The sequence below is a fragment of the Pollachius pollachius genome (assembly GCF_949987615.1).
Source record: "Pollachius pollachius genome assembly, chromosome: 8".
Lineage (NCBI taxonomy): Eukaryota > Metazoa > Chordata > Actinopteri > Gadiformes > Gadidae > Pollachius > Pollachius pollachius.
In genome coordinates, this window is record NC_136941.1 from 11,936,908 (window position 1) to 11,949,407 (window position 12,500).

A 12,500-nucleotide genomic window follows, 5' to 3' on the forward strand; every position below is an offset into this window, starting at 1 on the left:
CTGCAGGAAATGTGAGCATTTAAACACACTTACAGATGTGTGTATAGCGATGTCAATATATCTCTCTTTCTCTCTGTCTCTCTCTCTCTCTGTGTCTCTCCCTCTCTCTCGCTCCCATATTCTTGTTTGTTTCCACACTTTGTATGGATTTAGGTTGCTCTACATCTAGGCAGCGATTTATGTACACACGTGTGGAAGTGTTTGTGTGTATGTTTGTCTGACTGTGTGTGTTTTATGTTTGCAGCGGGCTACAGCATAACCAGATCAGAAGGATTGAATCAAGCACATTCCAACAGCTGGTTTCTTTACGGGCTTTGTGAGTCAATGTCCTTCGATTTAATGATACCATGTATGTTTTCACTTTCTCAGGATTCATATTTCATTTGTGCCTGATGTAAAATATCGCAGGTGCACAGATACATGCACACGTTTAATGGGTCAGTGAATAACCTTTTTTACAATGCTTGTCAACTTCCAGGGACATTTGTTTGACATGCAGGGAATATGATAAACTGACTATCCATCAATGTCATAGTAAACATACATGACCCAATACTGACCTCTTTTGGTAGCCAGTGTACATAATCCCAGTTAAATGTCTGTCGTCGTATTTCAATTGACCTTGTATTGAATGAAACACGTACATTTACCTTTGACAGAGATCTGAGCTGGAATATCATTGAGTGGATCCATCCAGATGCCTTCGCCTCTCTCCACTCTCTGCTTAAACTGTAAGCAACTGTCATCACCTCCCACATCAAAATAGGAAACTCAAGCTCTCTGCTTTCCCATTATACAGCTGTCCTCGTCCCAAACTTAGTGTAGACACATTGTGCATATTTAATGGGACCCATACCGTATGAAAGAGCCTTATGCAAACACCCCTATGCTATGACTCCACGCCCCGCAGAGAAGCGGTTGTCTTTGGCTGGGACAACAGACACTGTTGCTATGTAATGTTTGCAACCCACTTGGTGAGTGTGGATGGGGAAGATTGTGTCTCAGGTCCTGCCAACACAAACGACACATCAGTATGCACAGTGGAGTGGGTAAACTATGCTTAGTAAATCAAGACGATACCCTGGATCTGACAAAAGAAAAATCTTGTTATCTGAGAGGGGATCTCACTAAGCACAATAAACCAGGTTCTCTTGTAACCATGGATGACCCTCAGCGGTATCTACAATCAAAACACATTTTGAGACCAAGTGCCTTGCCTTGCACCTGCTCACAGTTCACCTATTGACGTTTGTCTCTCTCTCAATTCAATTCAATGAAATTCAAAAAAAGCTTTATTGGCATGAGAACTATACATTTGCATTGCCAAAGCAGGTGAACAATAACACACAAACTCACTCTCTCTCTCTCTCTCGATCTCTCTCTCTGTCTGTCTCTCCTCTTTCTCTCTTGCTCTCTCTCTCTCTCTCTCTCTCTCTCTCTCTCTCAGGGATTTGACAGAGAACCGCCTCAGCTCTGTACCGGTTGGAGGCCTGGTTGGGCTCACTCATCTCAAGCTAAGAGGCAATACAGATCTGTATGAGGCCTTTAGCCCAGAGTACTTCCCCCGTATGAGGTGATTCATCCTGGCAGACACATTTGCTGCACGCACACACACGCACGCACGCACACGCACACACACACACACACACAGACACACACACGCAAACACACACACACACACACACACACACACACACTTTTTGGTGATCAAACCTAATAGACTTCTAGGTGTAGCGGTGCCTGAAGTGCTTTCTACACTCTATCCGGTGAGCCATATCTTGGCCATAATACCTGCCTAATCATAGGTGTATGAAGTGTTTGTGTAAACATCCTTGGCCGTCTTTTATACCTTGGCTGTTGTTATCTTAGCACATCTTTCCTGTGGAGGATGTACGAGACCGAAACTTCACACTGGACTTGTTGTACCTTACACCGGTTAGGAAATCTTTTCCGGGGGTGGCCTAATAAGGATGATCCTCTCCGGTTAGCAAGCTCCATCTCGCTGGAGTGATTGCCATCGGGTGAAGCAAAAGTCAGTTCAAAAAGGCAGTAGTCAAAGAGGATCCAGTGGTCGATCCTGGGGCAATGTTCCCATAAAAAAAATACATATCTAGATAGTGTATAGAACTCCCAGCCAACTTTCTCACAAACGCCCAAAGTTTTGAGTCAGCTGTTGTAGTTACCGTCACAAAATGATATATTGAGGCTGCCGTGTGTGTGTGTGGAAATTCAGCCCTTGAGGGATTTTCTTTCTTTGGCGCAATACATGTACAATCCTGAATCTCATCAAGGCATTGGACCTATTTATATTTTTATTGCTTTATTCCTGGGTCTTTCTCAACCGCCGTTCCCACCTGTGTCTCTCAAGGGTCATAGAGATGCCCTACGCCTACCAGTGCTGCGTCTACGGCTCGTGTGACAGCTACAAGTCCGCCGCGCAGTGGGACACGGAGCAGAGCAACGGTGACGACGACCCCCACAAGAGGACCATCGCCCTTTACCCCGGCCACGCAGACACACACTGTAAGAGCATAACCACAAACACACACACCGACGTCAATGTAATCTATTGCAGTGGTTATCAGACTGCGGATGGGGACCGGTGAGTGGGTTAGAGCAAGGAAAAGTGGGTCACAGGACGGCCACACTAATAAAAAGGTAACACTTTACAGTAAGGGTACATTAATGAACCATTAATTGACATTACTTTATTTATTAATACATAGCATTATTAGCATAGGGGATGGTTTAGAGTTTATAAACGTTTTTTCATATAACATATAAATGAATAGCTTAGGTAACATCTATATCTTTGTTTACATGAACACAACTAGTGAACATGAACACGTTAATAAATGACTAATTGTTAGATAATACTTGTTAATGCATTAACTAAGATCAACTCAACGTTAAAGTTTTTTCCCCCAACCAAAAAACATATATATTATATATAATACACACTAACCCTTTCTATTTCATTGAATAACTGTATAATAATTTGATAGTAATTTAGATTGATGAAGGAAATATTTTTGGAAGAAAAATATAAAGAAATGCAAATGATCCAGGGCCTTTTGCTTCATGGTGACGGCAATGTGTTTCTTGCTTTACCACACAACACTTTACTTTGGTAGGCCAAACTAACCGTCCATTAGTGGGTCCCATCCTTACAAAGTATGACACAGGATCACAGTGTCATAGTGACGAAAAGTTACAGCATGGTTACAAAAGATTAAGCGTATATTATGTCTGCATGGCTACCAGTGCCAATAACCAAAAACTGACTCAGGGTTATTTCTGTCTCAAGTTGTTGACATGTGGCTCCATGAAGACAGTCTGTCAGAGAGAACCCACAGCTACCTGGCAGCTGAAATACCATTCACACTCAACCGCTAACTGCGCTGCACATTCCTCCCGAAGGCATAACATAAACACGATTAAACTATGGTTGATCTAAAGTAAAAGCCATAAATCCCGTACCGTTAAGCATGTCAAGTGAAAAAAAAGCAATTATGGCTTAATGTTTCAATAAAAACATAGATTGAATGATTACATCCATTAGAATGTATTTATGTCTGTAATTGCTGGAAAAACTGTTTTCACACATATTAAATGCATGTTGGAGGCAGTTAATACAAAACATTTGTATCAATATCATGATGAAAAGACACCTCATTCCAGAACGTTTCACACATGCACACACACGCACACACACACACAATCACATACACAAAAGGTAAAAAGGCAGTTATCTGACTTGAATATCATTTTAATGCTCGATTGACCCTGACTATGGTCTATTTCAGATGACCCTGACCTGGAAGAGTTCCAGCTGGAAATTGAGGAATCCAAACTACAGACCAGTGTTCAGTGCACACCTAATCCAGGTACATCAGTTATGCTGTAATTGCTATAAGATTATGCTGTTTTAGTACATTGGCAGAAAGTGGATTTGGAATCCTTGAGTTGCTCTTCCTGGCATATATACATTTCCTGCAAACTACAAAAAATATACTTTGTAAGTTTAATCATATCAATGTTTTTCTTCTTGGTTAGAGAACAGAAATGTGGTCAAATATAGCCCGGCATCGCCAGGCCAATTCGGAAATGCCTATAAGAGTTTAGACCAAATTGCCTCTGGACGCAATTGGATAGGCCTATGACCAATCAGAGCAACGAAACGTGTGACATATCATATCAGCGGCCACCATCTTGGTTGTGAAAATGCCTCAACGTCGCTCCTCTGTCCATCATATTAAACCCACCCCCTATTAGAGAAACGCTTGTGATTGCCCCAACCCGGGGTTTGCTGGGAATCTGGGAGGGGGGCCAGACGCATTAGCCAGAGCAAATAAAACATGAGCCTGCCGATATGCCTGGTTCCCAGGCGAGGTCAAACAGGGTGTTTCTACCATTAAAGTTGTGGTTTTTTGTCTGCTGCAGGTCCCTTCCGCCCCTGTGACTCTCTGCTGGGCAGCTGGCTGGTGCGCGTGGGCCTCTGGACCATCTCCTTCGTGTCCGTCTTGGGGAACTTCATGCTTCTCCTCTCACTCTTTGGCTCGGCCGGGTACCTCTCCCCGCTACGCTTCACCGTGGCCTGCATGGGCGCCTCCAACCTGCTGACGGGCGTGTGCACGTGCACCCTGGCCCTGGTGGACGCCCTGACCTTCGGCGAGTTCGGTCACCACGGCGCCCGCTGGGAGGGCGGTCCCGGTTGCCAGGCGACGGGCTGGGTGTGGGTGTTCTCCTCCGAGGCGAGCGTGCTGCTGTTGACGCTGGCGGCCGTGCAGTGCGGCGTGAGCGTGACGTGCGTCCGGGCCTACGGGAAGTCCCCATCACTCGGCAGCGTCCGCGCCTGTTCCCTCTTCTGCCTCACCCTCTCTCTCACCCTGGCCTCCCTCCCGTTGGTGGGAGTGGGGGAGTACGGCTCCTCGCCGTTCTGCCTGCCTTCACCCCTGCCACCCTCGTCCTCCCAGCCCCACTCCTCCATCGGCTTCCCCCTGGCTCTGATCATGATGAACACCCTGTGCCTGCTGATAGTGACCGGCTCCTACATCCGCCTGTACTGGGAGCTGCTGAGGGGAGAGTGTGAGGGGCTGTGGGACTGTGCCATGATCAAGCACGTGGCCTGGCTCATATTCACCAACGGCCTCCTCTACGTGCCGGTGGCCATCCTGTCCCTCTTCTCCCTGCTGGGCCTCCTGTCTCTGGGCCAGGAGGTGCTCAAGTCAGTGCTGCTGCTTCTTCAGCCCCTGCCCTCCTGCCTCAACCCGCTCCTCTTCCTGCTCTTCACGCGAGACTCCTCCCAGTTCTTCTTCTTTTGGCCCCGCCTTAAAGCATGCCCGCAGCTGCGCCGCGACCACCCGCACGACTCGCTGATGTCGGTGGAGACAGAGAAGAGCTCCTGCTCCGATTCGTCGGCGCAGCTGTCCCTCAACGAGTCTGACGGCCTGTACAGCGACGGGCCCGCCCCCACCAGGTCCAATCCAATCAGGTTCTCCAACTGCTCCTCGACGTCCTCTTCTGTTCCGCTCATCCCCTGTCAGATACCTTCTCCGAGGCCCATAGACAGAGTGACAGAGAGGCTGAGCCTGGGAAACGATGGCCGTCTCAAAAGCTTTGACGAGGGTGAGGGCAGCCACGCCTGCTCCTTCCACCCCTCCTCCATGCCGCCCTCCACCACCTCCCCTCCCTGACTCCCACAACATCATATGGTAAAAGTCTGGAAACAGTGGACTCTCTTGGACCACCTTGGTTTCACAGCAGCATAGAGCCAGGGCCAAGTTATTCATCTTCCAAGTTACTGAAAACAGGCACGAAAAACAAGCAAATAAATGCATGGGAATCCAAAACCCTGCACCAACAGTCTTCAAGTAGCAATAGAAGAAAAGACAATTCAAATAAAATACCCCATAATATCGGCATCTGGGGTGGTGGAGTCTTTTTCAGACACTTTGGAGCGGATTGAGTCAGTCGTGTACAATCCATGAAGAACACAGAGCTCAAATCATAGTGGTCTAGACAGGGCAGTTTAAGTAGAGCCTTCAAATGTTTAAAGTGTAAATGTTAATATTGATATATGTTGTTAAGATGGTTAGGCAAATTATTGATAGTTTGGTTGTGTTTAAGAGTTTGATGTTTTTTTTTTTTTAATACAAGTTCTCTTACTGCTATGGTTAACTTCAAATATAAGGGATCAATTAAGTTAAACAAGGACAGGTAGATTCATCAGAGTACGCTCAACTATGCTTTTTGGTTTTTGCATAACTCATTTCATCAACAAAATTGCCTTTTGTGTTAGCCAAAATACAACAGGAAACAGACAGCACATATAGTTTACATGTTTTATAGTATAATAATGCAACTTTCCAGACAAGAGGCAAGAAGTCATACAGACTGGGATGTAACTAGGATCTTATTACAGACTGTTAGCTAGAGTAGGCTAGCAATATGTATATGCAATGTAACTACCTCTGAACTAGCATGCTATTGATTCACTATAGCCTTATGTTTGTCTCATTTTTATATTATATACAAAAATATAATTTTATAAGAAATAAATCTTAGTTTGTAATAAAAAACAACTGTCTTGCCATTGTATGGCTTATGTTTGCATTCAGTGATGGATGCATTAAAACACCCTTCCTAGGACTCCCATCTTCAGCCAAGTGATGCTATATCTGAACATATACACAAATCAAATATGACGAAACATAAGGTTAGTCGAAGAGCAAACTTTTTATTTAAACTACTTTGAGCAGCCTTACAGATGTTTGAATATAAACATATATCAAAGATTAAGAAGATATATTCATAAAGTATACAAAAATAAATATTATGCAACTACTGACATTGACAATTAAAAAAAAAAAAAATCAGTAATCATCAACCTCAGTGTGTTAATTGCGTTAAGTTCTGTCTGAACCACACTCAAACATTTAGAGACATGATTATCCAGTAATGAGCTACAAACATGCTCTCTTGGCATCCTCTGGCTTTTTCTCGTTTTCCTCCAATGTGTCCACAGAATCTCTTTTGCGGGATGTTTTTAGATCTGGAGAAGAATGGTCTTGGCTCTTGAAGGAACCCTGCAAACATCCACATGACAATGACTTTTGGGAATCACATTTCTGCCAACGATTGATTCTCAACATTTGAGAATCAATCGTTGGCATCAATCAACATTTCTCAACAAAACGGACCAAATAAAAACTGCTTTGTTGCATATGTAACGTTAATTAACTATTTCAACTACTTTCCCCATAATAAAATGGTGTCATAGCCCCATCAAGTGGTGAGATCTATAACTACATCATGTGCGGCAAAAAGAATGGATTTATCCAGGGCCAGACTACATGTGGTACTACCTACCGTGTTTTTCTGGGTCGCATGCTTCTCAGTCCACTTTCTGGCATTCTCCACAAACAGCTGTTTATTGTATTTAAATTCTGACGACTGCAATAAAAAAGTAACAAGGTTGACTCTTTAAATATTGAATTAGCAGCAATAAATTCAGGGATGCAAACACATGTATGACAAAAAAAGAGAACGCTACCCAAAGTCGGAAAAAATATGATGGCGTAATATCCTATTAACATGAGAAGGTCTATGCTATGTGCTTTAATAAATAGGAAATTCAATTTAGTATACACTGCTTCATAAGAGACAGACAGCACCAGCTAATCGTAAGCAAAAAGATTGTGTCTTACCTTTATTTATGTGGCAGTGATCTCATCCCGTGGTGTAGCCTACCACATCCACTTAGTTAAACAAGTTATCGAACTTATCTGAAAACTACTAGGTACTTGTCCACAGCGTCCCCAGTGAATCGACTCATACGGGAGACCCTGTCGGAAACCCTCTCCGTAGCTCTACGTGCGCATGCGCATCCAATATTTAACTATCGGTCATTGCGACGGCAAGGGCTGTGATTGGTCCCCTAACAAAATAATTTCCGGAATCACTTTTCTTTACTTAGAAGGCTCGAAGGGTCTCAGTCAGATTACGGATTATTGACACCTGCACGCGCGCACCGATCGACGCGCACACGCCCCCCCCCCCCCCAAAAAAAAAAAAAACCTCTTCGGATCTGCACGAACCACACAGGTCCCCAAAATCTATGATAAAAAAGCGACTCGCGCCAAAAAGCGCGCCGTTTGCATGTCTGTAAATTGTACGACAGGGTTCAAGGTAAAAATGTGCCCACAAACACACTGGCAGAGACAGTTTTGACCCTCTGTTGAGTTTATGTTTTGTGGTTTACCTGGCTTCACTACGGTGCAAGCCGGTGTCAGGCTTTAGCAGTCATGGGCAAAGGGTTTGGCATTGTTCCGAATAACAAATGCTGGAGGATTTAGATTTTATAACGCACATATTGTTTTAATATATATCACATTTGTTTAGCACTGGTCGATTGCGACAGCGAGTTGTATGTTTCACTGTCCAATCGGGCTTTCCTTATTGTTGAACCCTGAATCACTAAATTTCCTTGAAGCATAAGACAATATAACCATGTTACAATATATTGTTTCCGTATGAAACATTGTGAGCAGAAATTAAAGTAGCATATACAATCTGAAACCCTTCTAAGCCCTGTTAATAATATACATACACAAACAGTGACAACGTATGTTTTCCCAGGTGTTTCAATGTAAAATAGGGCCTCACTATGTCAGCCATGAGCGGATCATCAGGGTTTGGTTCAGCCATCAGAAGCTGGATGGACGTGAGGATCGTGGAGATGTTGAGAGATGGTCTCCAGGCACCCTTGACCCCAAATGTAAACAATACATATTGAAAACAACTTAGATGACATAGACATGATATACAATATCAGAGTCTCGGCGCACAGAAGACAAACAGTTTTAATTTGAACAGCCTTTGATATGAAGGTTGTAACAACCTTGGGAGGGAGCTTGAGACCGTCGTGACAGATGCGTCCTGCGTTGTCGATGTTAGGGTGGTAGATGGGCGTCAAGAACCTGATATTAGGAGGCTCGAAGGGATACCTGGTGAAAGGATGTGAAAGCAGGCCGGGTACATTGAAAGGAATAAATAAGGGTTTAGAACAATGACTTCTACGATTCACTATTACAGGATCAGATTTGACAGCAGTTTTACCTCTCGGGGACTTTGATCTCCAAGGTGAAAAGTCCGCCCTCATACGGTGTACCGTCTCCACCAACTATCTCTGTAAACCAGAGAAACCAACCAAATGAAGCAGATCAGACAATAAGAGTCAGGTAATTACTGCTGGGTTATCTGAGGTGGAAGCCTACTACTGACGGGCCCGCAGCTCGTCCACCTGGTCCTCCGGCTGCCAACAGGTGATCCCCGGGGGAGGCTCGGTGCTCAGCATCTGGAGCTCACGTTTTAATCGGGAGACCCTCTGCATTTTGAAACTAAAGTGCGGGTCATAAAACACGAACCAAAACGGCTCGGATTCTCTTTTGAGATGATTTCCTTGAGCAGCAGTTAGCTAGCTAGCTCCATATAGACCTGCCACAAACGTTACCTTCCAGAAATTGCTTTTAGTAGCAAGTATAACGAATAACAAATCGATTTGATAGCACACACACTTACGTACTATCGATTCGTTGTTGGCCTTTTCCCCAGCAACTTTATTTGGTTGACATGCAACGCTACGATTTTGATTTTCCCTCGTCCACGTCACGAGCACAACAGTGACAGGCCGACGTGAAATGCATTAGGGGTGATGTAGTTCATCAGGCTAGAACCGGCTGCATTTGATGTAAAATCCCTTGTGTATGCTGCTATCATGTGAATATGAACAGAAAAAGGCCAATAAGTGAAGCACAATTTAATGTCTCCTCCAAGTATTTGTATAATTTTAATGTTTCCCCTGCAAGAACATACACAAATAGTTAACGTGTGTAAATTCGTAGGGCAGCAAACATTTAAAAACAATTGAGAATCACTATTCATAGCATACTTTTCTGATATAGACTAGTATAGCATTTATTCATTATTTGCCAATACTCAACTCCAATATAAATCACTTCATATAAGAATATATTATATGAAATCAACAATTGTTTAATATATTTATATTAAACATTATAAATGTTCCACACTGCAACTTTAACATTGCATTGTGTGACCTCATTTTTGGGAAGTGCCATATATAGCCTGAAATTTCCTATTGCTGTGTTGTACATCTTCGATTCTGACGTCAGCAAAGCCAGAGTCTTTCAGAGCTTCCATGTAGGCCTCCGGACGCCAGTTTTCTCCTGGCATTGCCCCTCTTGAAGCCAAAGCAGCTATCCGTTGCACGTTTATTGTGGCCACCATCAGACCACCTATTGGAGTAACAGGGTACACACACACACAGACACACTCAGAGAGAGAGAAAGAGCGAGAGAGCGACGCATACACATGATGAAAAGTGGAGAAATCCAAATTAAGTTATCCTTTATTGCCCCCTTTTTGGGGGAAATTCTTTCGCTGCTTTTGACCCATCCGGGATCCGTTGAACACATACACATGCACAGAGGAGTGACCTTGTCAGCGGTCCACACACATGGGGTACACCAGCACACCCGGAGCAGTGGGCAGCCGCAGTGCAGCGCCCGGGGAGCTAAAACTAGCAAGGGTATTTTGGACACTTCAATAATCAATCACTTCAAAAATAAAAAAACGCATTCACTCCAAATATTTAAAATATAGTGAAAATAATTACAGGGCCCAACTAGGTGTGTTGATAAGTCATTACATTTCATAATCTATAATGACATCACTAATTGATCGTCCACGCAGATGTATGATTGATAGATCAGTATCTACCAGTTAGTACAGTACCCAGGGTAGGCTAACATGTTTATTTTATGTTTTCATTTTAATCTATTTGAATTTATTTAACCAGGTTTGTCTCCTCGGGATTCAATATCTACTTTTACCAGAGAGACCTGGCCAAGACAGTAGCATTATACAATAAAAAATACAGTTAACAACCACACTCCATAAGGGACTGGTCTGGAATTGTCCGTCGTTCATCCATAGATTAACGCTAAAGTTTGTGAAAGCAGTAAGGAACAGAATGAGTCTGCTTTGGTCTGACTCATGTGCCGGTGCCGTCTCACCTGGTTTCATGACACGATGGAGTTCTGCGCTGCACTTCCTGAGGTCCGGCCAGAAGTAGTAGCAGTTACAGTGGAAGACTTTGTCCACGATGCTGTCTGTCAGGGGCATGGCTGCTACGTCACAGTGGTGAAGGGTGACTTTACCGCTGGCCACAAGGTCCTTCAACAGATCACTCGCCATCTGGACATTGAAGAAGAAGAATGTGATGATGTTGGAGTGACTTTCAATATGTGCTTGCATTCGACTTTAAAGATTGTTTTTTACATTGTGATGAACAGTTTCTCCATTTATTGCAAGATGTGATTTGACCATTTAACAAGATAATGGAGCATAATCCTTTCAACCATTCTTTTCACATACTCATAACATTTATTCACGTTCATTTATTTTGCAGTCTTTACTGGCCCCTTGGTTTGTGGTAGACTGTATAAGCAATATGAACATGAATGTGAGCTTTGAACAGGATTCAGGTTCTATCGAAACGTGATAGGATAAGTGGCACTCAGATTTACCTGGTGCATATACTTGGAGTAGTCCACTCCGATGAGGGAGCCCGAGGGTTGTGTGAGCAGACCTGCTGCTGACTGGAGACCCAGACCGGGACCGTGACCCACTTCCAGGACCGTGTCCCCGGGCTGGATCCCACACAGCCGCACCGCCTTCTCCTCCAAAACGCGGTTCCCGACTTTGAGGAACCTACTTACCAACCAGCCCACCAGCGAGCGGGTCGGTAGGCCGAGCTGCTTCCCAATGTTATGCCACATCACTAGAACATTAAAAAGCACATATTTGTATATTCTCAATGAAGGTGTGGAACAATTATAAACTTTGGTAGTGATAATTAACGGATTATCTTCATGCAAATGAGGATTAAAGTGTCAAATGTGTGATTTCAAGCATGCATTTAGTAAAAGTGTGCAGCATTAGGAAATGTATATTTGCTAAGCAGGCTCACAAGGTGGAAGTTAGGGTTACTGCAATTACTAAGCTAAGCACACTGCTAACTGATTTTCCATGTGTAAACTTAAATTCAAAACGACATACTGTATTAAATGTATCGATTATGCATAAATGTTGCTTAAGCCCAAACAGACTAGCTTTATGATCCCAAATACTTCTGCAAAGACAGTAGGCGAATTAAGAAAGTAGTGCGTCGATATAATCAGATTAGCCTATTGGTTAATGGGCACACGGAAAAGCACAGGTTAATAAAACAATGAATTCATAATATACAGTCAGTGTTTCGTTATACTTTTCTTTGTTGCTCTTTCTGGTTCCTAGTGCGCCGTTCCCGATACTGTTCTCATTCGACAGTGACAACTGGGGGGCGGGGCTAGGTGAACGCTTTAGGGCCAGTCACTGCGAATTTTGTGAGGGAGTGGCTGTAAATGATTGACTTT

The 12,500-nt window shown here is 43.7% G+C and overlaps 3 protein-coding genes across 4 annotated transcripts in view; 1 reads left to right on the forward strand and 2 right to left on the reverse strand.

Annotated features, from left to right (window-relative positions):
• lgr6 (leucine-rich repeat containing G protein-coupled receptor 6) overlaps positions 1-6,598 on the forward strand; it is a 45,198-nt gene extending 38,600 nt beyond the window's left edge. Inside the window, exons 12-18 of the mRNA XM_079740906.1 lie at positions 1-11; positions 245-316; positions 660-731; positions 1,448-1,573; positions 2,369-2,523; positions 3,807-3,887; positions 4,444-6,598. The exon at positions 1-11 is cut by the window's left edge and continues 55 nt beyond it. Coding sequence (XP_079597032.1) covers positions 1-11; positions 245-316; positions 660-731; positions 1,448-1,573; positions 2,369-2,523; positions 3,807-3,887; positions 4,444-5,696 — 1,770 coding nt within the window. The 3' untranslated portion in view covers positions 5,697-6,598. The remainder of the gene's footprint in view (positions 12-244; positions 317-659; positions 732-1,447; positions 1,574-2,368; positions 2,524-3,806; positions 3,888-4,443) is intronic.
• Positions 6,599-6,719: 121 nt separating this feature from the next.
• On the reverse strand, positions 6,720-9,670 carry ube2t (ubiquitin-conjugating enzyme E2T (putative)). 2 transcript variants are annotated; one of them, XM_079741173.1, is made up of 7 exons: positions 9,587-9,670; positions 9,286-9,401; positions 9,121-9,190; positions 8,903-9,008; positions 8,668-8,766; positions 7,372-7,455; positions 6,720-7,088 (listed from the first exon to the last, which is right to left on the reverse strand). In XM_079741173.1, exons 2-7 carry the CDS (start codon positions 9,392-9,394, stop codon positions 6,966-6,968), a joined length of 591 nt encoding a protein of 196 aa, XP_079597299.1. In that variant the 5' UTR covers positions 9,395-9,401; positions 9,587-9,670; the 3' UTR covers positions 6,720-6,965. The 2 variants fall into 2 exon arrangements, with proteins under 2 accessions (XP_079597299.1, XP_079597298.1); XM_079741172.1 differs by having other exon boundaries at positions 9,583-9,662.
• A 173-nt stretch (positions 9,671-9,843) lies between these two features.
• Positions 9,844-12,500, reverse strand: part of LOC307079080 (putative methyltransferase YdaC) — a 2,940-nt gene continuing 283 nt past the window's right edge. Inside the window, exons 2-5 of the mRNA XM_079741171.1 lie at positions 12,353-12,459; positions 11,613-11,866; positions 11,100-11,280; positions 9,844-10,319 (exon numbers count right to left, since the gene is read on the reverse strand). Coding sequence (XP_079597297.1) covers positions 10,123-10,319; positions 11,100-11,280; positions 11,613-11,866; position 12,353 — 633 coding nt within the window. The 5' untranslated portion in view covers positions 12,354-12,459 and the 3' untranslated portion in view covers positions 9,844-10,122. The remainder of the gene's footprint in view (positions 10,320-11,099; positions 11,281-11,612; positions 11,867-12,352; positions 12,460-12,500) is intronic.

What these genes read in the sequence shown, in the direction of transcription:
- ube2t (XM_079741173.1), bottom strand. Translation starts at nt 9,394, where the DNA reads ATGCAGAGGGTCTCCCGATTAAAACGTGAGCTCCAGATGCTGAGCACC. An exon ending in ATCCGCTCATGGCTGACATA is followed by an intron (nt 7,456 to 8,667) that starts GTGAGGCCCTAT and finishes TTTTTATTGCAG; the next exon opens with TCGTCAGAATTTAAATACAA. An exon ending in ATGCGACCCAGAAAAACACG is followed by an intron (nt 7,089 to 7,371) that starts GTAGGTAGTACC and finishes GGATGTTTGCAG; the next exon opens with GGTTCCTTCAAGAGCCAAGA.